At 40.1% G+C, this 23,347-nt stretch overlaps 1 protein-coding gene across 2 annotated transcripts in view; it reads left to right on the forward strand.

Annotated features, from left to right (window-relative positions):
- Camk4 (calcium/calmodulin dependent protein kinase IV) overlaps positions 1-23,347 on the forward strand; it is a 220,951-nt gene that overhangs the window by 92,800 nt on the left and 104,804 nt on the right. The window contains exon 2 of one of the 2 annotated variants that reach the window (XM_028867048.2): positions 18,193-18,271. The exons of the other annotated variant lie outside the window; for it this stretch is intronic. Coding sequence (XP_028722881.1) covers positions 18,193-18,271 — 79 coding nt within the window. The remainder of the gene's footprint in view (positions 1-18,192; positions 18,272-23,347) is intronic. 2 annotated transcript variants of the gene reach the window in all.

Here is a 23,347-nt window from a genome sequence, read left to right on the forward strand (position 1 = left end):
TGTAGTTAAAAAGAAAAAAGATGGGCGGGTGCGCACGCTTAATCCCAGATCGGAGCAGAGCAGTGATCTCTGTGAGTTCGAGCAGCTGGTCCAGTGAGCTCAAAAGCGCAAAGCACATGAAAATGTCTGAAAAAAAAAAAAAAAAAAAAAAAAGAAAAAAGATATCTAGGGAAGAGCGCCCCATGATACTCCCCTTATTCACTTTGGCTTGTCAGCTGGTATTTCCCCTTGTTCAGGTCTTTTTTTTTTTTTTTTTTTTTTTTTAAGGCAGTCATCTTGTTGAGATTGCATGCATATAGCTTCCCTGTCACTTATAGAAGACACACCTTACCAGCAGACTTCCTGGTTCTCTGACCTTTACATTCTGGGATGTTCCCCGAACCTTGGGTGCAGGAGTTGTGCCATTATGGCTAGGTACCTCTCACTCAGTTCTCGTCTGCATTGTAACCAGTGTGGAGTTCTGTAACAGTCTCCATTTGCTTCAAAAAGAAGCTTCTTTGAGGTGGGTTAAGATCTACACTTATCTGTAGGTAGATCGATGAGCACTTAGAATGCAGCTAGGGATTAATTATACTGGTTTGGAGCAGTGGCAATAGCTGATTCTCCTCTAAGATCCATGGCTTCACTATGTTTCCATACCCAGGCGTAACTTTCCTCCTGGAAATTCTAACAGATAGCTGTGAGTTACACCATTGCACCTTTAGGGATATTTTGCCACCCTGGTCATTGTGGTGGTCTGTGGGCATCTCCGCTGGGTAGGACTATTAATTGCTTTTCCTCCTTGTCAGCTTGCACAGCACCTTCCAGCTTTATGCAAGCTAGTCCTCAGGAGGAGGCTTTTCCAGCTCAATTCTGCTGAGTCCTGTGTCATAAGTGTCTTCAGTAGGAAGGACTTACCTTCAGCTTCTAGGAGGCAGCCAAGGATGACAGCAATAGTCTATGTTGTTTGGGGAATCTCTTGGACTCCCCTGACCAAGAACTCAAAAGAAAGTTTCTCATGCTTGGTATTGGAGTTCTGTTAATCTGTGACTTTGGGGAGACCAATATCACCCTAAGTGGCATAACTTCATTTAAACTATATATATATGTGTGTGTGTATATATATATAATATATTATATGTAATTTTAGGCAAATATAGATCAATATACTTCCTGTGGCTTTTTCCAATATCCTTATTGATATTTACCCCTCCCCTCCCCCTCTCCTCTGTTGCCCTCCCTCTCACCTCCTGAATTAAAGCTCCCCCAGTTTTCCCCATTTTCCTCTTATCGCCTACATGCTGGTTTTTCCCTCTCTGGAGCCTCCCTCACCCCATCCACAGGCAATTAAGGACTGCCAAGAGTCAGAAAATCAGTCTTCACCCAGAGGAGCTCTGTAATTGGTTATCTAGTACCAAGTGTCCCAGCTCTAAAATCATATGAGCAACACTAAATGGACTCAGCAGCTTGTATTTATATATTTACACACACACACACACACACACACACACACACACACACACACACACACACACAAGAAAGAGAAACCATGAATTTGAGAAGGAGTCGGATAGGCTGAGAGGATATGGGAGGGGGATGAAGGGTGGGAAATGATGGGGAGAACTGATATAAATACTGTACATAATATGAAAATTTAAAACAATTTAATTAAAAGAAAATAACTAAACTCCCTGGAAAATGTAGGGACAAGCAGAGAAAAAAGTGAAAGTATTTTGCTTAAAATTGAAGAGGTTTGTTGTTACATTTTTGTTGTTGATTTCTAAATTGAATCCTGCCTAGTTTTGAGAATTAAGAACATGCAAAAATTACTATGGAATTTCAGCTGATTTAAGCTTTTCTCTCTTGCTTTTGACTCATAAGTCAAATGTAGGAAAATTACTGAAGAGGCATTAAAATAAACCTCTCCCCACAAAATGGGAAATCCTGCCAAAAGACACAAGAAAACTAAGCATCTGAGGGGCTCAGGCTTCCCTCTTCATAAGCGCTGATGTCAACAAGATGGAATAAATCTGCTGGTATATTTGATTAGAAAAAGTACTAGAAAAATTTCTTCCAGAAACAGGGAGGAGGGAATCTGGGGGAGGCCCAAGCAGGGACTAGAGAAACCGAAAAAAGAAAGTGAAATTCCAGAGTTCTTGTACACAGCGATTTGGAGCAGGTTGTTAAGGTCTCCATCTGTCTTAGCTAGCCCTTTTAAATCGATTCTTGTTTCAAGGAATATGTCATTGTCACTTATGCTAAGGGCACACATGGTAAAAAAACAGTTGTGACTTTCACAGAGGAATAAGCAATACTTACTTCAACCTTAAGGTCTCGGAAGCATGTTATAATATCTGTTAGATAAATGGAATAGATAAAGTGATTACCTAAGAATTATACTTACATGTAGAGTTTGAACTTGTCTTTGGTGGCTGTGGCCTGTGTGACGTGCTACCTTTGTAGATGAGCAATCTGATGGTGACGAAGGCCTAGTAGGTTGGTTTCTGGTCATCGCCAGTGTCATGGGCATGTGATGAGATTAATCCCATAGGTTCCTGTGCACAGAAGGGCTGTGTACTTGGTTTAATCATCTGCTGTGGGCACATCCAAATTCTCAATAAATTTTGAACAAGAGATCTTGATTGTATGAAGGCAAATTTTATATTTTATTTTCAAATGAATTCAGAATTCACCACCTTAAAAACCAATGGGGAAACAAGTTAAAAAGCATAAAGTTCATTGAAAGACTATCAAACAGAGTGTATGCACATAGTCATATGACTTCAGATCTATGTAGGTTCTTAATATCAAATCTGAGATATTGCTGAATATCAGAGACAAGCCCAAGTTACAGCTGAGAGAGGAAATCTTGTCCTTGTCTAAATGAGCCATCTGGTAGAGCTCTCGGCCATTCCTTCTGAATCCTTTAGAAGCAGCAATGAGAATTATGTCAAGGTCCGTGATCTAAAATGGGTTCATTATTTAGTCCTGAAATGTGTCTACTTAATCATCTCTTTAACAGGAAAAATTGGGGGCACAGTGTTTTGATATAATGTAATTATAACTCATGCCTCAAAATTCTCTCTTCTCCAGAAACAATAACAGATGCTGTTGATGTTTAAAAGGCTGCCTGGGATGCCAAGGGGAATTTGCTATTTCTACTCTCATGATATTTTATTTGCTAACCTCCTTCAATCACAAGGTTTGTTAGCATCTGTAATTTGCTCTTAATAAGTGCATAAAGAATAAACATAATTCTTTGCACAAGTAATATCTGATTTAAATATTTAGTTATCTCCATAAGGCGATTAAAAATTAGAGTGTAGGGGAGGGTTTCTGATCTTGGTAGTGAGAGAGTAATAAGTAATACACCGGCCCTTTCTTGGGTAAACAATCCAAACATAACACACAAATCATTTGTTTTTAGGCACCGAGCAAGGGATAGTGTGGATCTGAGGATCTTGAAGAAGGTTCACACAAGTGAGTCCAACATTCACTTAGGCTGTCCAAGAGGGAACAATGGATGGGGAGGTTTTATAAGGCAAACCAGCAATAAGAACAGGGAGGCAGATCGCTAGCAGAGGGTCAGTAGGCAAGCACTATTAAAAGACCTTAGATTTCTGGCCAAACGAAGGTGGATGGACATCACTGAGCATCTCAGATGCTTGATCAGGACATCCAAAAGCTCACACTTTTAGGAGTAAGGGTCACACCCTAGAGTGAGGACCACAGCGTGAGATCAAGATGAAGACTCATCTGAAGTGGTCGCTATTTTGAGGTTGTGTATTCAAATGTATTGGGCACCTATTCTAGGATACTAGAGATGCCTGAGGATCAAGGATGCCTGACACAGCTGATGTACTGCTGTCATCATGTTGTTGACATGCTGTTGACGTGTGCAGTGGGGCTGATGGCTGAAGCGAGGAGGAGAGCCGTGAGCCAGGAGAACAGAAGATGGTGCACAACCACATGCTTCATGCTCCGGGAGGGAAAAGAAAAACCTGCCAGCCCAGAGTTCTGTATTTAGTGAGAGCCGGGCGGTGGTGGCGCACGCCTTTAATCCCAGCACTCGGGAGGCAGAGGCAGGCGGATCTCTGTGAGTTCAAGGCCAGCCTGGGCTTCAGAGCGAGATATCCAGGAAAGGTGCAAAGCTACACAGAGAAGCCCTGTCTTGAAAAACCAAAACAAACAAACAAAAAAAGAAAATAGAGTTAAGAGTGAGTGCACAGAGGTTTGGGGGACAGCCCAGTTGATGAGGTGCTTGCCATGCAAGTGGGAATTCCGTCCCCAGAGCTCACTTTAAAAATCCAGGTATGGGGCACGCACCTGAAACCACAGTGCTGGGCCTAACCGGCAAGCCCAGATCCCAGTGAGAGTCCTGTCTCAAAGTCAAGGTGACTGACGCCTAGAGAGACGTGAGACCAAAGGCTGTCCTGAGCCTTCATACTTGTGCACATACTCCTGCATGTGCACTAGCACACACACACACACACACACACACACACACACACACACACACACACACCGTGTGAATAAAGATAATTAAAATAAAGTTAATGCCGAGGTAATCTGTCATTCACATACATGAACCACAGTAATGCTAAAGAGGTTTGTAGTTTAAAATAAAATAATACTCAATAGAAACTCAGATTTATAGGAATAAATGAAGACTGCTAAAAGCCAAGAACAGTATATCACAGAAAGGAAACGTTTGATTTGTTCTTGCTGTCTTCGTAACAACTGACTCTTTTAAGCAGGGTCAAATAAGTGAACTATATTATATATTATTGTAATATATAATGTATAAAAATATTATTATAACATCCCTAAGGATAAAGGAGGAAAGGTGGTAGAGATATTGTTTTAAGATTCTTATGTTTTACAGTATTAAATATGAACAAGTTATAAGAAAGTAGTGAATATGCTGTAACTCAGATTGGTCCTTAACAGAATAAGGCACTGATATACTTTAAAAACCAAGTCAAGTGATAAAGTAGAGTATTGAAAAATATTAAAGTATTTACCTAGTCGATAGTAAGAAAGTGAGGAAAAGAGAACAGAATAAAGAAGGAAGCAGCTTGTTATTATTATTAAAGAAAGGAAATTTTCTGTCTTGTGGCGGCATAAGTGAGGGGAAAATGAGCTTCCAGCTGCCCATCAACACCTGGGCCAGGTGTGAGAGCTGGCCCTGTGGTCATAAGAGCGGGAAAGACATCCCTGACCCCCATCAGCTGCATCACTCGAGAGAGCAGGCCCTGCACCTCGCCAGCGCAGCACAATAGAGCCAACCCTGTTAGTGCAGGTGTAGGTGAGCCTGCCCTGAATTGTGCGCATGGGAGAGCCGTTCCCATGTCTCATCTGGTGGACCAACCCTAGAGCGGCTCAGGCACAGACCCAGGATTATGACTTGGCCTGTCCCAACATCCACCTCATTTATGACCTGTCTGGGAGCACATGAAGGAGGCTGACCCACAGACCCAAAGCAGCAGGATCTCCACAACACAGGACAGCAAGATACCCAGGAAGAGTCCTAGTGAGGGCCCAGCACCACTATTGTAGTAGAAGCCAGTGATCTCAAACCAAACCAATGACTCCTTGCAACAAACACTTGCAAGTAAAGATTATGGCCAAAGAGGTTTACTGTGTGACTCACTGGGTCACACTGCAGCTTCCATGATGAGATTTTTAAATTTTTTCCTCTTTTTATTTTTCCTTTTTTTCTCTTAAATTTTGTTTTACTTGGGTGGGGGTGCAAGGGCAGAGGGTGGATGCTAAGGGATGGGGATATGAATGGGATCAAGATACATGATCTCAAAGACATAGAATAAATTTTTAAAAAGAAAAAATTTAAATTATGCAATTGAGAGGAAAGCAATGAAAAAAAGAAAGAAAAGCCAAACTTTGTCCTTTGACATGATAAATGGAAACTGCAGACCACCAGCAAACTGAATTAGAATGCAAAAAGGTAAAAATAAAAAGGCAGATTGCAATGGTAGAAATGAGAGAGGGGTTGCCATTGGAAGCCCCACACACACTCAAATGATGTTAAGAGCAGCTTATGCTCACCCAGAGTGGAGCACTTGGTATTTCTTAGCATCTAGCCTCTTTTGATAAGTCTGTATTCACATATTCTTTTCTTTTTTTTTTTTATAGAGTTTTTTTTTTTTTTTTTTAAAGATTTATTTATTACAGTGTTCTGCCTGTACGTGTCCCTGCAGGCCAGAAGAGGGCACCAAATCTCATTACAGATGGTTGTGAGCTGCCATGTGGTTGCTGGGAACTGAACTCAGTACCTCTGGAAGAGCAGCCAGTACTCTTAACCTCTGAGCCATCTCTCCAGTCCCACATATTCTTTTCTTATTTCCATCTTATACTTAGTTCATTAAGGGCCAGACCTTCCTTTTATTCCTTTGCCTTCCCTGTCCTGTGCTTATGCATTTTTCGTTTTTATTTATTTGTGTGCATGCTTGTGTGTGTGTGTGTGTGTGTGTGTGTGTGTGTGTGTGTGTGTGTGTATCAGAGCCTACGTGCCACAGCACACACGTGGAGATTAGAGGAGAGCCTTGGGAGTCGGTTCTTGTCTTCCATCATGTTGGTTCTGGGGAGGGAACTCAGTCTGTCAGGCTTGGCAGCGAGTATCTTTAGCCACTGAGCCATCTCACAGGCTCCTTTAGTTTTACATTTTCATTTATTTGGGTAACATTGATACATTTAAATTGAATTAAACCAACTCCATTTTAAGAGTGAGCAGTGGCTTCAGATACTTTTGAAGATATGAAAAATATTCTCATTTCCATGCAAATTTAAGTATCATGATTACACTCGAACAAGTTCAGCCTTGAAAATGGAATGAACTACAATGAAGTAACTTTTATAGTCTTTGAAAATAATTGCATTTTATACTTGGTTCTATTTGGAAATGCAAGCATGAAGTTTTGGAGAGTGATTTCTATAAGTGGTTGTATGTTACTGGCCTGGCCTGAGCATTTCATTCTCTCTCTCTCTCTCTTTCTCTTTGGTTTTTCAAGACAGGGTTTCCCTGTGTAGTTTTGGAGCCTGTCCTGGATCTTGCTCTGTAGACCAGGCTGTCCTTGAACTCACAGAGATCTGCCTAGCTCTGCCTCCCGAGTGCTGGAATTAAAGGCGGGTGCCACTACTGTCCAGCCAAAGTCTTTCTCTTATCCAGAATAAAAAATGTATTATCATGAGAAAATTAGAACTAAATTATGAAGAAAATGTTACAAGTATATCCACTAAATATTTGAAGTTGATAAATACCTCATTGTTTATTCAAGACATACTGAATAAGTATGGTTTCTTCTTTCAGTAACAATGAAATGTATGTTAGCAGCAATGTACATTAATACTAAAACATCTCTGCAAATTATTTTCATTGAAAAATGCAAATTTTGGACTGAGAGATTGCATGACTGATATCTTTAAGAGATGATGAATGGTATTCAAAACTGTTGAATATTGTTTATTAATATTAATGAGGGTAAGTGAAGATGTGGAGGTCGGATTGCATATAAATTAAATACATTATAGTACCTGGTATTGAATGATAGGAAACAATAGTGAGAATGGGGGGTAAAGGTGAATGAAGGAGTTACAGGTGATCTCATACTGTGTTATGACACTAAACATTTGACCAAGAATTCAACTTTGGATGTTCTTTACGCGTACCACATACTACACACAGGGAAAGAGAAGCAAATTACTCACAAGAACTTCCATTACCTGATATGAATGGTCAACAATATGAGGCATTGAGTGGTTTGAAACAAAGTGAGGGACCTATAAGAATGTCATGGCCCTTTTGTCCCCATGGGCTCTCTTTTGCCACATGCCTCTTTGTGATGGAGAACAGATTCAAGGCTGCTTTCTCTCTAGTGCCTGAAATTCAGCACTTTCATTTCAAAGCTTTCAGGCTTTTACTTTACCTAAGACAAGGTCTTCAGTATTTTTTTTTTTCCAAATAAGAAGAGTCATTTCTAAAAAAGTCTTTTGAAGGGACCCAGGCATTGAGATGAACTATGGTAACCAGATGTGGATGGGAAACTTCTTGGAGAGATGCAGTCAGGCAAGGGCTTTGGAATCTGGAGCTCACCTTGCTGACCAGAGGGAAGTAGATACAGTGAACAGTCCTGAAAAAGAGTGGGGGGTCAGGATTATACCTGTAAGACAGTGGGTGTGGAGAGAGATGACATCAGGATGAAATGACAACTGAGGAAGATCCCAGCTAGACAGGCGGAAGAGTCAGAGTGAGACGCCAAGTAGAATACAAGTTACCGTGAGATGAGGTGCAGGATCCCAGGACGCAGCATGTACCCGAACTTGAGAATGGGGCGGGGTGTATTTGCGGAAACACTGATGTCAAGCTTATCAAACCTTGAGCTTGGGAAGGCCTAGGGTTTGGGCATCAGCATTGTTCTCTGGCTCGGAATCTTTGAGGTTTACTGTGAGGCTGTAATGTCTAACTCACCTGGAACATTTCCAGAAAATAACAGCCTCTCGATTCTGGCCATCCATTTCAGTTGTAGATTGAAAAGGCCGACCAGCAAGTAAGTTGTTTGAACTTTTCTTTTTCTTTCTTTTTTTTTTTTATTCATTCTTGATCTAAGGGATAGTGTTTTGTTTTGCTTTTGACATTGATGTTGGAAGAATACCTTGAAGCACTGTGTTTAAAGAGAATTGAGGAGCTGTATTCTGATGCAGATAGAGAAGGTAAAGTTCCTTGTAATGGAAACTTCAAAAGAAATTAAGCAAACATTTTCCAATAAAACCATCTTGTTTGAAGATAATATTAAAAATCCAATTACCAGTATATAGCCTGTAACATTCATCCTATTCTGTTTTCACTTATGGTAACTGACAGAAAATACAAAAAAGGTAAGAGAAAGTGATTTCCAAAACTGACCCCAAGTTTATGAAAAATTGAAAAAGTTACCAACTGAAAAGTTATTACTGCTCAATAATTCATGGAAAAGAAAGTCTGTTAAATAGCATTGATCACTCAATTTTCTCACCACACTGAATTAACTCAACAACAATTTCAATTTACAAATTAAGTTTTGGCAAAAGCTTTTAAAACATTTCAACAAAATCTCAAGACACAAATACATAATAAATAACTTTTAAGTCTGGAATGACAATTAAAAATAGTCTCGCTAGATTTCTGCAAAAATAACACTTCACTAATTTCTCTAAAATATAGTGTAGATTATTTGATAACATCAAATGGCTAGCTTAAATGTGTGAATATAAAAATGGAATACTTTTTAATATGTTCATATAAAAATTATTTCAACATGAAAATCGTGACTGGTCTAGGGATACAGGCAAGTTGGTAAAGAGTTTGCTGTGCAAAGGTAAGAACCCATTTCAGTCTTCCAGAGCCTATGTAAAAAGCTGAGCCTGGCATATAGGTCTATACTTCCAGCACTGGGGAGTCAGAAACCAGACGGTTCCTAAGCCTTGCTGGTGAACCAGTCTAGCTGACTCAGTGAGCTCCAAGTTCAACAAGAGACCCTGTCTCATAAAGTAAGATAGTGAAAGAGGAAAACACATCCAGTTCTGGTCTCCACATGTGTGCGCGCACTCACACACACACACACACACACACACACACACACACACACACACACAAATGTACACACGTGCACACAGGCACTCACATGCACATGAATATGTTGTACAAACATGTACATAAACATACCAACATACCCATGCATGTAAAAAGACATTGACAATTAATTTTAATACATAAAACATTGAGTAGTATTGCACCTCCATAGAGAATTGTCCCGTGATCCCTGAGATCCAAAGGAAACAAGGAGATGAAAGATTTGAAGATACAGACGTGTGATTCAAGTAAAAGGTGCTTCACTGTTCTTGTCTGTTCACTTAAGAAAATGGCTAAGGAGGCCAGAAATTATGCCAGTGAGTGTTTCCTTTAACTGCTGGGATATTGATGAACACTCTTACCCTTTCAGAGCCTGGGCTTGGCTGTTACTTTCACTGTGGTTTTCTTGACCATGAGTGTTAGAAAAATTACTTGGAGTTGGAGTTTGATCTCATATGATGGTTATCATTATGCACATATCAAGGTTTAAAAAGTTACAAACACGAGCCGGGCGTGGTGGCGCACGCCTTTAATCCCAGCACTTGGGAGGCAGAGGCAGGCGATCTTTGTGAGTTCGAGCAGCTGGCTACAAGTAGTCCTGAAAGCGCAAAGCTAACAGAGAAACCCTGTCTCGAAAAAACCAAAAAAAAAAAAAAAAAGTTACAAACACAAGCAACACTATACTTTTCATTAAACACAAAGAGAAGGTAGTCCAGCCTGTAATAGGTTTAACAACTTATGCATATGTATAGTATATCGACAGTACTCTGTATAGTTCATCTAATTATGCAATGTAGTATGTATTATACACATATATACCTCTTATTGCTCTATTGAAGTTACCGAGTGACATCTGGGCTAATTGAGGGGTGTGAGGGGAAGAGTTAGAGATAGAATATCTGCCTGAAGATGTTTCAAGTCAAAGTCCTTTGCTACTGCATATAGGGCTATTTATCCTGTCAGTCATCACCAAGCTCCTCCCACAAATCAGGAAGAACATCCTCTTTCCATCTCTTTTAACACTATCTTTTTTTCTGTTATTTCCCTTCTTAGTCTCATCCCCTTGTTCTTTTCACTTCTTTCTTATTTGAATTTTTTTTTTTAAAAAAAAAATGGTTTTTCTTTTGTCCTGCAAATGAAATCCTGGCATTTTGATATAACTGTCTGCCTGCTCTCTGAGAGCTGGAAAACCAGGTGCATTCACAGGATCAGGTACAGATGAAATCTTATCTGAAATGGAATTGGTAAGTCAGAAGTCTGGATGCATGCCATACTTCAAAAAATTAAGATGAGACTGTGCAATGTCAAAACAAGTGAGCAAAGAAGTCATTCTCTTATTGCTGGAGTTCATAGATCAGAGGCTAGCTTTCTCTGGGGGGACCCAGCAGGACATTTGTGGTCCTTAAGACTGCCAAAGGAGCCTGGAACTTCCCTTGTCCTGATCCTTGGTAAGAGAAACTCAGACCCGAGATCCCAACACCACAGCCTGGCAGAACTGCAGCTGGCAGCTCTGGATGCCGACTTCGCCTGTGTCTAAGATGCTGTCTAGCTGTGGACAGTTGTCTTCTAGGCCTTCACTGATTATTAGAGCGTACTCTTCTTTGAAAGGTAGAAGTATTGCCATGAGACCAGAGACGATTCCCTTTTACTAGTGTGGTACTTAGGTATCGTTATGTCAATATTAATCATAGTTAAACATTTCAAAGCATTTTAATTTTGTTTGCTTTTGCATTAAATTTTTATTTATTTAATTTTTTTTACTGTTATCATGTGTATGTTCTTGTAGGAAATAGCTTCCTCACACTTTTCCTTGAAAAAAAGGTCTAGACACAAAGCTCTGGTTTGTAAGAAGTGTCAATCAAAACTGAAAACACAGTGTGTCACTCTGTATTCCATTTCATTTCTTCTTCATGACTGACAGTCCTACTTTACTGTCATTAATTTTATATTAGATGATTAAAGAAGACTACTTACAACATTAAGTTGACACTGTGTGTATGTGTGTGTGTGTGTGTGGTGTGTATGTATGTGGTGTGTGTGTGTGTGTGTGTCTGTGTGTGGTGTGTATGTATGTGGTGTGTATGTGTGTGGTGTGTGTGTGTGTTTGTGTGTTTGTGTGTGTGTCTGTGTGTGGTGTGTATGTATGTGGTGTGTGTGTGTGTCTGTGTGTGGTGTGTATGTATGTGGTGTGCATGTGTGGTGTGTGTGTGTGTGTGTGTGTGTGTGTGTGTGTGTGTGTTGGGGAACACTACATGCATGTGGAAGTCAGAGGGCAACTGGTGGTAGTCAGTTCTCTCCTCCCAGCCCATGGTTCTCTGGTGTTGAACTCAGGCGGTCAGGCTTTGTGGCACATGCCTTTAGCTGCTAAGCCATCAGCCATCGTAGAGGTCCTAAATCGACTCTTCTTAAGTCATGTGAATGGAAGGAGGACTGGCGAACATCTTCGAGTGGAGCTCTGTCTCCACTGTGCCGCCCCCGCCGCCGCCCCCGCCAGCAAGGCCACACCTAATCCTTTCCAAAAGTTCCGCTAACTGGGGACTGAGTGTTCAGACCGAACCTTGGATCCATTCTCATTCCAACCACCACAGCAGCCAAGGGAAACGGCTAAGGGATGCGTGCTTTTGGAGAACTCTGTGCTTTATGACAACCCTGATGAATAATTTTGTAGGGAAGTATCCCATACCTCATACTGTGTTTTCATGTAATAACCCATGCCTTCTGGGTCCGACATTGTGCACCTACACAGGGCATTTTCATCGGAACTCTTTTCTAAGGTGTGTTTTTAAATTAGCTTACAAAGTGGGGTTTCTGTAAGGCATTTTCATAGAACCTTAGTTCCGGCTAATTCCCCCCACTTCCCAGTCCCCATTCCTGCTTACCGCTTTAATCCTCAACGTCCTCTCTTTTCTTTTGTTCTGTTAGGAAACTAGCAGGTAAACAGATGTTACTGGAAAAATATTGACCCTGAGTGAGAGGTGACTGACGCCAGAGAGACAAATCCACCTATTCCTTCTCCTATGCAGATCCTGGTTTCCAATCTTTTGTGTGTTTTACTTAGAGCACAGGTGGAAGCCAGGAAACTGGAAAGGTCCTGTTGGCCAAGGAGGCGAGGGCAGTAAACTGCAGGTGAAAATAGAAGCAGTGAGATAGAACACCGAGGACCTTAAGCAGGGATGGGCGTGAGAGTGTGAATGGGGGACGTGGCGGTGAAGAGGAGAGCTAACCCGGGCGGAGAGCTAGGAAAGGCCATGTGCAGTCCAGCTCTCTCACATCCCAACTTAAAGGAACCTTTTTATTTTTAAACATTTTTAACTGAATTTTTTTTTTCATACAATGTATCTTGATCATGCTTTTCTGCTCCCCGAGGTCCTTCCACGTCCTCTCCACCTCCCTCCCTGGCCCCAAACTGTATGTTCTTTTATCCTCTCTGTCTTCAAAGAAAACCAACAAAACAAAACAAAGACAAGAGGGGTTTGTGTCCCCTGTGAGATTCCATGGAGAGAACTGATTTTTCATGTAAGAGTGGTTATCAATTTCACAGAGCCTCTGGGTCAGGGATGGGGGGGTGTCCACTTCTTTCAGCTCTGGGACCCCATTGTCACAGAGCCATGCAGGCCCTGTGCATGCTGCCTCACCTCTGTGAGTTCACTCTGTGAGTTCACGCGTGTGTCGGTCTGCTGAGCCAGGCCCCACGCCCAGCAGTAGACGGCCAACACCACACAAACTCAGTGCCCTCTTTGTACAGTCTTTGTCCTAGAAGATTTTAGACAGGGCGTTTTCCCCCCGTTTTCTTTCCGTTTTCTACCTTATAGATCCTTTGCATATGCATCATGGCTTCTAGTTTTGTATTTTTGGGGATCCTGTGCATATGTATCATGGCTTCCAGTTTTGTATTTTTGGGGATTCTGTGCATATGCATCATGGCTCCCAGTTTTGTGTTTTTAGGGATCCTGTGCATGTGGACCTGCCAGTCTCTGCCTCTGCGTACATATCTTCCGCTTTTTCTTTGACCTTTTTTCTTCTGTTTTGTCCTAGTTCAGTTTGCTTGTCTTTCTTTTATCTTATGTTATTTTTTAGATGCCTGTTTTCTAATGAGAGACAGAAAGGGTGTGGATTCCCTTGAGGGAAGTTAGGGGGGAATCTGGGAGGAGTTGGGGGAGGGGAGCCGTGATCAGAATATATTGTATAAAAAACATCTATTTTCAACAAAAGAAAGGAAAAATAACCCACAAACAAACAAAAGAAACACACACACACACAAAGACATAAATGAATATAAAACGAAGTAACAAGAAACATACAAAAATAGCCCCACAGAAACACGCAAATGGACGTTAAAATAAACCAGCAAAAGACAAATAAGACAAAAAAACAATGCCAAAAACAAAGCAAAATGAAACAGAGTCTATAAAAAATACCATTGAGTTTGTTTTGAGTTTGTTGACCAGCTACTCCTCAGCGTGGGGCCTGCCCTGAAGTGTGTTAACATACCCAGTGTCTTAGTCAGGGTTTCTATTGCTGTGAAGAGACACCATGACCACAGCAACTCTTAGAAAGGAAACATTTCATTGGGGCTGGCTTATAGTTCAGAGGTTTAGTCCACTATGGTCATGGCAGGAAGCATGGCAGCATGCAGGCAGACATGGTGCTGGAGAAGGAGCCAAGAGTTGTACATCTGGATCAGCAGGCAGCAGGAAGAGGGAGAGAGCCACTGGGCCTGACTTGAACTTCTGAAACCTCAAAGCCCACCCCCGAGGACACACTTCCTCCAACAAGGCCACAAGTCCTAATCTTTTCAAATAATGCCACTCTCTATGAGCCTATGGGGACCATTTTCATTCTAACTGCCACGTCCAGTGAGACTTCATTGGCAAAAACTGACTTAAAAGGGACTTTTCTTTTTTTTTAAAAAAAAACATTTTATTTATTTATTTTAAAAATTTATTTTATTTTATGTGCATTTGTGTTTTGCCTGCATGTCTGTCTGTGTGAGGTTGTCAGATCTCAAACTTACAGACAGTTGTGAACCACCATGTGGGTGCTGGGAACTGAACCCAGGTCCTCTGTAAGAGTAGCCATTAAGGCATTAGAACAACCAGTTGACTGTCCAGAACAGAGCCCTTCCCCTGACCCCTAGTGAAGAGCTGCTGACAGGGGCTGGCTTCTAGGGGAGGGAAAGTTGATTTTCTTTAAGGGTGTGGCCCTGTTAGGTCACTGTGCTCAAGTCGATGGCCCTGCTCAGAGGATATGGGCAGTACAGAGTGGATTCAGAGGGTTGTTGTGAGGGTGAGGGGAGAGAGGGAGAGAGACAGAGAGACAGAAGAGAGAGAGAGAGAGAGAGAGAGAGAGAGAGAGAGAGAGAGAGGAGAGAGAGAGAGAGAAGTGAACACAAAGTTGTGAGAGGCACTGGGTTAGAGGTCAGTCTAGGTGGAGTCAAAGGGAGGAGCAGGGGTGAACATGACTAAAGTACATTGTGTGTGTATGAAATACTCAAAGAATTCATCCGGAAGTTTAGCGTTAGAAAGACACTAACCATTAGCACTCCCCATTCCCCCCTCTTCCAATCCTGAACAAGCCGGCTGTTGTCCACATTCTGTCTGTGTACGGAAACGCCAGCTCCTTCACATGAGCTGAATCACGCAGTTAAAAAAGCCTTCAAATAGGTGTGTGGTTTTTGTATCCTTAATATAATAATTTGCATTTCTCTGATGACTAATGATCTTGAATATCTTTCCATGTTCCCTATTTGTCCTTAATATTTTGTCCTTGGTGACATATGTATTTAAGTCTTGTTTATATTTAGAAATTAAAAAGCTGTATCTTCATGCTGCATCAGGCTTCATGGTGTTTGACATGCATTGTCATATGTACTTTGGGTGACACCCCCAGGTCACCACACTCCTGAAGTCTGGTAATTACCATTCTATTCTGTTTCTATTTTCTGTTTATTTGATTGATTGATTGATTGATTGATTGAGACAGGTTTTCACTGTATAGCCCTCGTTGGCCTGATCAGGTGCACAGAGATCACTTCCCAGTGATAGGATTAAAGGCACCCCCCCACACACCATTTCAGTTTTCTGTCCTCTTTTCTAGACTCAGCATAGAATTGAGATCATTCACATTTGTCATCCTAGGCCTGGCTTTATTTAATTTAATGCAATCTTCCAGGCTTATCTGTGTTTCTGGAAAATGGCAGAATTTTCTGGTTTTCAAAGGTTTGATGGTATGTCATTATGTATATACATCTGTCACCTTCACGTCTGGGTGGACACTTGGGTGGATTTTGTGTCTTGATTATTATTAATGAAGCGGGCAGAGCAGGGAGCTCCTGGACTATACTTCTTTCATTTCTTTTGATAATATCCTCACTGTTGAATCATAGGAAAGTAGTGTGTTTAGAGATCTAAAGGACACTTCCTATTTTTTTTTAAACAGTGGCTGTGTTAATCCCCACTCGTTAAACATCCCCACTAGCACTGTACACAAATTATCTGTGCATCCTCAGAAATACTCGACATGATCCATCCTGTTGATAAAAGCCATTTTAACAGGTAGAACCTGAGACGTTTGTTTGACTGACATTTCTGGTGATTAATGGTGTGTGGTACAGCAGCAGCTGTGCATGGGCAGGCTGCTTTGTAAGAAATGGCTGCTCCCTTTCCACTGTTTGAATCTGTGTGTTTGTTTTTCTAATAGAGAGTTGTTGAGTCCCTTACATAGCTTTGGAGATTTACCTCTTATCAGATATGTCTTATAAACATTTTCTCCCATCCCATTGTTTTTTCCTAAGCGTTTCTTCTTGGGAGGATGATTCTTTCTCTACTGAACTGTCTTTATTCTAATAGAGTCTTCATATACTTACTCATAGGACTATTTCTGTATATTTTGCATTGTGCTGTAGTTTTTCTCTATATAACTAGCTTAATTTAATTGGAAATTTCACTCTTATCTTCTGTATCCTTGGCAAAAGTTTGTCTACGTTTTCTATCAGTTGCTGAGAACATTTGTTGGAGAACTTCGTCTCCAAGTGTGTTTTTGGATATTCTTCTCCTTCCAGCTCTGTGTGTGAGCGTCATGTATCTTAGAGATCTGTTGCTAGATGCATGCACATTTATGCATATTGTGTTAATTTAGGGAGTCTGACCTTTCAAAACAATAATTTTCCCCTATTGATTTTCTGAGATCTATTTTGATACTCATGTAGCTGTTTTCTTTTGTTAATGCTCTCCCTGTATCTTTTATAGTCATTTTATTTTTTTAACCTATATTTGCCTCTATACATAAATAGATTTTGTTTACAGTATACAGTTTAGTCCTGGTGTTATGACCCAATATAATGAATGATGTTTAGGTTGTAATTGTTACATAAAGTTTAAATTTATTGTAATTCTTCTTATTGAATGTCAACCCACTACATTATAGCTGTTTTACCTGTTGAATCCCTTGGGTTTTTTTTTCCACCCTCTGCATATAATTTTGAGTTTTGCATTTAACTTTATTCTTGAATTACTATGGCTTTTTATTTTAAATAGCTATTTTAGTCATTGACCTGGGTTGCATAACATGTATCTTTAATTAATTAGAGTCTACCTTTAAATAATACAATACCTAATGCATAGTATAACCAGCTTTATTTTTACCTTCACTTAATCTCATCTCTAGAACTCCTTATGTGTATGCATGGTCTCTTAACGTGCCTTAAAAATGTCGATGATGGTGCGCCAGGCCTGACTCCTGGCTGTTTACTGTCCCCAGTACCTGGCACCTGTCTGATGGTTACGATCCTCTGTGCATGTGCATAGTTACAGGACCGTGAGCTGAGCTGAGTCCGTCATCCCAAGTCCTTCCGCTTTGTCTGCAGAGTCTAAAAGGCCTAATTCAAACCGATCCTACTTTAAGGCATCTCTGGAAGTTCTTTTTCAAAGTTGAAACTTAACACAGTGGGGCCTGTCGGCCCCTTCATGTCTCTGTTTTCTGACTCTCTGCTTTGTGTGTGCCATGGGAGCATTCAGACCATGATGCTGTTTGTGAAGAACTTTCCTCTAGCACCCCACACGGGGAAATAGCCACAGGATCCCTTCTTATCTCCTTCTCCTCAACAGAGAACAGCTGAGTGGTGGGGCACTTCTTCCCTAGCTCCTTACCAACTTGAAGAAGTGCAGACTGTTCAGTCACTGTGGAGAATGCTGAACTCACAGCCCTCTCCCTGAAGCTTCCTGGTGTATTTCACTCGAAACATGTACTTTTAGGGATCCTGGGACTCCGGTGTTTGGCTGTTCTCGAAAACAAAACAAAACAAAACAAAAAACATTATTTTCCCACGGACTTGATTTTCTTAACAGCCTGTCAAATGCAATGACCCTGGGTATGTTTCCTGGCATCAGGGAGGAAAGCCAGTAAAAATCCTAGAATTTTCTGAGAGATTTCAGCTGTGAGGAAAAAACACTCTTGGCATCTTGGGCCAGTATCTAGGACTTATGAACCCTGGGTAGTCATGAGCGTATCTGCCAGAGACACTTTCAGGATTTCCTCTCTAAGTCATGTCCAAAGCATAACATTTTCTTTTTGTCTTTTTCCCCCTCAAGGGGTGCTACATCCATTGTGTACAGATGCAAACAGAAGGGGACCCAGAAGCCCTATGCTCTGAAAGTGTTAAAGAAAACAGTAAGTTTGTTTCCTTATATAATAGTATCTCTGAGAGACCGGAGAAGCAAGAAACCTGACTCAAAAATCGAAGTGGTCGTGAAGAAGCCAATTGTTGTCTGATGGAAGCCACATGAGAAAGTCACTGGTTCTTAAACTGGACGTGATGTGTGGAGAGAAGGACGGAAGGGGAAAGCATTAGAGCAGGGAGGAAAGCCTTGTGTGTGAGCTGTACTCATGGATATACGCATATATTTATGGATGGAGATGACAAGCCTGCACTTTAATATGCTAGAGTAGCCCGCGACTTAAAAGGAGATGAAGCAAAGCCTAAGTGTCTGTACTGTGAAAGGAATCATCAGCTTCTAATCTGCCTGAAGCTTTCCAAGGTTGGGTGTGTTTTAGTGATGTGCAACTGGATCAGTGTTATTGCTTCCCAAGCTAGACCTTCAAGTTTAGACAAGAAAGAAAGTTTTTGCTTCATTCGCCTAAGCTCATAAGTAAGCTAGACCAGGGTTCATGTCTAAGGCTCCTGTGTAACGATAACGAGGAGACCAGAAGCTTGTGAGGTCACATCTTGGGTGGTGTCCTTATGTGATACTCTTCCAGCCTTACTGCCCTTTCTGTTTCTTTCTGTTAATGTGTGAGATCCTGCTCATAAAACTACAAAAAGACAAGACACACTTTATGGCACAGTGTTCCTTTGTCAGATTTTATGTGAACAGATGTGGGAAGTGTGTGGATTTCTGAAAACCATGGTAAAGTGACCCAAAGAAAATGTGTCAGACATTTCAATATCAAGTGATAGCCTTTTACCGACCAAAGGAGGCTTCTCTCCCCAAGGGGCAGCTCATTGTCACCAGCTGTTTGTGTGTTGTCTACCACAGAGATCTCTTACAGTTTCATGTAATGAAGAAGCTAACAGCACAGGATTTTAGCCAAGTAGAAACAAAGTGACACTTTTAAACAGTCTGTTAGAATTCTAAGCTGTAGGAAAAAAAAAATCCCACAGTTAAATCAGAGTAGATAGCAATTTAAGTGGCAATTAATACCCATAAATTTCACATTTAAGTGGTGTAATTGGTTTTAAAAAATTTTAAGTCAATCTCAAATGTACAGGAATATTTTAATTAATGTTTGTGACTTTTTCTGTATCAATTTCTTCATCATAAAATTTCCTGAACTAAGTATTATTTAAAATTTTTTGAAATATAGTTTTCAAATAAATATCTGAATTTTAAGATTATATTAGGTGTTTTTAGTACTCTTACATGTTATATTTACACTTGGGGGCTATGTGTTTTCTTATTGGTTAAAAATGTTAGTAAACTGGCAAATTGTTTCCTTTTTCCTACTTTCATGATTGAGGAAATTTTGAAAAGGGGTAGATAACATGAAATTCTAGGAAAGGACCATTTAAAAATGGCTTGTGTGAAGCTGGACACAGTGGTGCACCCCAACACTTGATGTACAGAGGGAGAGTGGTCGCGAGTTCCAGGCCAGAGTGGGCTGCACACTCACCGAGATCTAAGAGGTGGGCAGATCTTCGCAAAAGCCACCAGAGAGTGTATGGATGGGAAGGAAACCAGAGTCGGGTGGAACTTCGAGGCAGATGATGTCGAACACGGTTCATTACTGCTGTGCCAAATGGATACGAGAGAAAAAGCCCTGGAGGACCCTTGGCTCTGAATGTGAATTAGATGGGATCTCAGCTTTGTCTTTAGGATACACCATGCTTGGAGCTGTGTAAATGAGAGAAACAGCAAGCAAAGCCACAAAGAGCAAATTGCCTCCAGTGTTTCATTTCATATAGGTCATGAAGATAGATAGAAAGTTCCCTTTCTAAGGGAAGTGAATGGGTGCTATGAATCTGTATACAGAGCAAAATAATGCAGAGGAAATATTTTCTGAGAATATGAAGCAAAGGTTTTGCACCTGAGGACAAACAAGATGGGGTGTTCAGAAAGGTTGACTTATTTATGTAATCTCTTATGTCAAGCCACATAAAATTGCCTCAATTGAACCATTTCTGACCTACAGTTTTGTGTGATTCAGTTAACAACTATGGGACCACATATAACCTCACTGAATACTTCCTAATATTTTCATTTAATGATTAGACATAAACTTAGGAGGCCTTGAGTTTAGTCTGCCTAAAGTTATGTATAATCTATCTATCTATCTATCTATCTATCTATCTATCTATCTATCTATCTATCTATATCATCTATCTTCATCCATCCATCATCCATTCATCCATCCATCTACCTATCCACCTTGCCCACCCTTCTGTGTTAAATTAATAGAGATAGTGAAACAACTACCAAAATTTGGTAGCTTAAAAGAATATAAATTTATTTTCGTCAGTTCTGGAAACTAGATTTCCACAGCAAGTGTTGCCAGAGACAGTTTCCTCTGAGGCCCCGTGAGAGAATCTTCTCCATGCCTCATGTTGATTTGGAGGTCATCCTTCCAGTTTCTGCCTCTGTTGCCAAATGGCTGACTTCTCCTCATATTTCTCCACATCATCTTCCTTGGGAAGGTGTGTGGCACGGACTCACTCACCTTGTACGAATGCCAGTCTGCTGTGTGGGAGGCCTGCCCTTTCCGGTATGACTGCATTGTAACTAATTACATCTGTGTTAACACAGTTCTGCCAGTCATATTATCAGACGGCATAAGGATAATTTAAAAGTAGCTATCTAATCTTTTATCTGATGATGAACACATTTAATATTAACAAATGTAAAGAAATTTACCCAATTTATAAGTCAGTGGTTATCGAACTGTGAGCCATGATCCCTTTGATGGTGGAATGCCTCTTTCACAGAGGTCACCTAAGACCACTGGAAAACATAGATAATTACATTACAATTCATAAGAGTGGCAAAATTACAGTTATGAAGTAGCAACGAAGTAATTTTATGGTTGTGGTCACCACAGCATGAAAACTGTATTAAAGGGTCAAACCATTAGGGAGTTTGAGAAGCACTGTTCTGAGTGATTAACTTAGTTTATAAACATGCTATAAGAGGTTTGTTATCTCCTTTTAGAGCTAATTACTTAATACTAGTTATGTTTCTCAGGATCTATTTAAACATTTTTATTGGAATTCATTCTAAATCTTTTTATGGCAATATTAAATTCCTCTCTCATAGCTTAGTATTTTTGGAATTCTTTATACTATCCATAAGAAATATTCTTTGGCGAGCTTTATGTCAAAATTCTTATAATTACAATATTCAGAAAGCAAATAACAGAAAATTTCAAAAACAAAAAAAAAAAAAAAAAAAAAAAAAAAAAAAAAAAGAAAATTACTTCCTATTCAAAATCTTTAATCGTCATTGAGAAGCTGTCACACAAATCTTTCTCCCAGAGGAATACATACTAAAGCATTAGCTCTTAGGGAAAATTTCACGTGCTGCTGATAATCCATACAGAAGAGAGTTATAACTGACAATAAGCACATAGTAAATTATCATGTTTAGACAAATAAACATTTTTCCTATTCAAATATCCTTGTGAGAAATTAACATGTAATTATGTGAAGAAACACTTTCAAATTAACATATATTTTATGTCTGTAGCGCCATGTACTTTCTATGTACATAGCTAAATATCAAAGAATTAAAATACATTAGAACACGTATTTACTAACATCATAATGACTTATTTATGTACATGGTTAAACAACAAAAAGGTATGTGAGTTTGTATATATATGTATGGGAAGAGAGAAGGAAGAAAATATGGCAAACACCAATAATTATTGAATGTAGGATATAATAATAGTATTCGTGATGGTGTGCTAACATTTCAGTGCACATGAACATTCATTCTCATGGTGAAACTTCGGAGAAAAGCACCATTGAACGTTTTCTATACTGAAAACCACCTGGGCACTTCCTGTAGTAATGGCCATTTGTCTCATGATGGGGTTAAAACTTGGTCAGAATAAATGAGAAGAAAAGGGGTTGAAGTACTTTTTCTGTTGGTTTATAGATCCCCCCCCCACAGTACTAAACACTACTGGGTGAAAAAGTCCACTCAGTAGGTGTGACTCTCATGCCCTCATTCCGCACGCGTATGACCTAGTGTTTAACCTTTCTGCTCTGAAGCAGCATTGGATTCACTGAAAACACTGCTTTGGTCCTCGTAAGCACCCCATTATCTCAAGCATTAGAACTCATGGGCTTACAGTTGCTGCTGAGGTTTTTCTATGGACTTCCGAAGTCATAAATCAAATATGAAGAAAGGATTGCTCACTGGTGGTGGATGTCTTTACATGTCCTGACACTTCCTGCTTTGCCGTCAGCTCAGCTATCATTGTATCTTGCCTTTCTCTTTGTGTTCGCCAGATAAATAAATATACTTTGCAGCAACAGCAAAGCCACACTCAGGACTGTATGACAGCAAAGAGATAAATTCAAGTATCAAAATTTGAACACATTAAGCACAATGTATTCACCACAGATTAAGTTTTACCAGGTTAGATAGAATCTCCACTTTCAAATAACGGCATGAGGACAATGGAATTGTGTTTCAGGGGTGATCCATGTAGATGGAAGTCACTTTTTATCCATTAAAAATCATATCTCAGAATCTGTATAACCATAGCCTGTCAATGTGGCTTGTTTTCAAAATAAATAGCTTGCTATTTAAGAAATTTATGTTCACTGATGATTTATACTGTCTCTGGAAGTTTAGAGATTGATAGAAAAATCAGATAAAACTTCCAGCTGTGTGGCTCAGCACCTGGGAAGGTTATAGTCTTCTAACTGTAAAATCCATTTTTTTCACTAAATAGCCAGTATCAAGTCTGGAGAGTTTGTGTTGGTGTAGGCATTTGGAATGCATGGGTGTTTTGACTCTCATCAAAAACAGTTGTTCAAACATGGTGACCGGTCATAGGCTCCAGAGATAGAGACACTGTGTTTGATCACTTCCACTCCTCACTATAAATAATACATATATTATTACATATAACGCATACTACAGATCACTGCTCAATCTCTCTTTCAGCCATAAAGTGAGTTTCAGAACTCACTTTCAATCTAGTTAAGACTGAAATGAGATTGCTCATACAAAATGTTTTCTA

Source organism: Peromyscus leucopus, chromosome 19 (genome assembly GCF_004664715.2).
Source record: "Peromyscus leucopus breed LL Stock chromosome 19, UCI_PerLeu_2.1, whole genome shotgun sequence".
NCBI lineage: Eukaryota > Metazoa > Chordata > Mammalia > Rodentia > Cricetidae > Peromyscus > Peromyscus leucopus.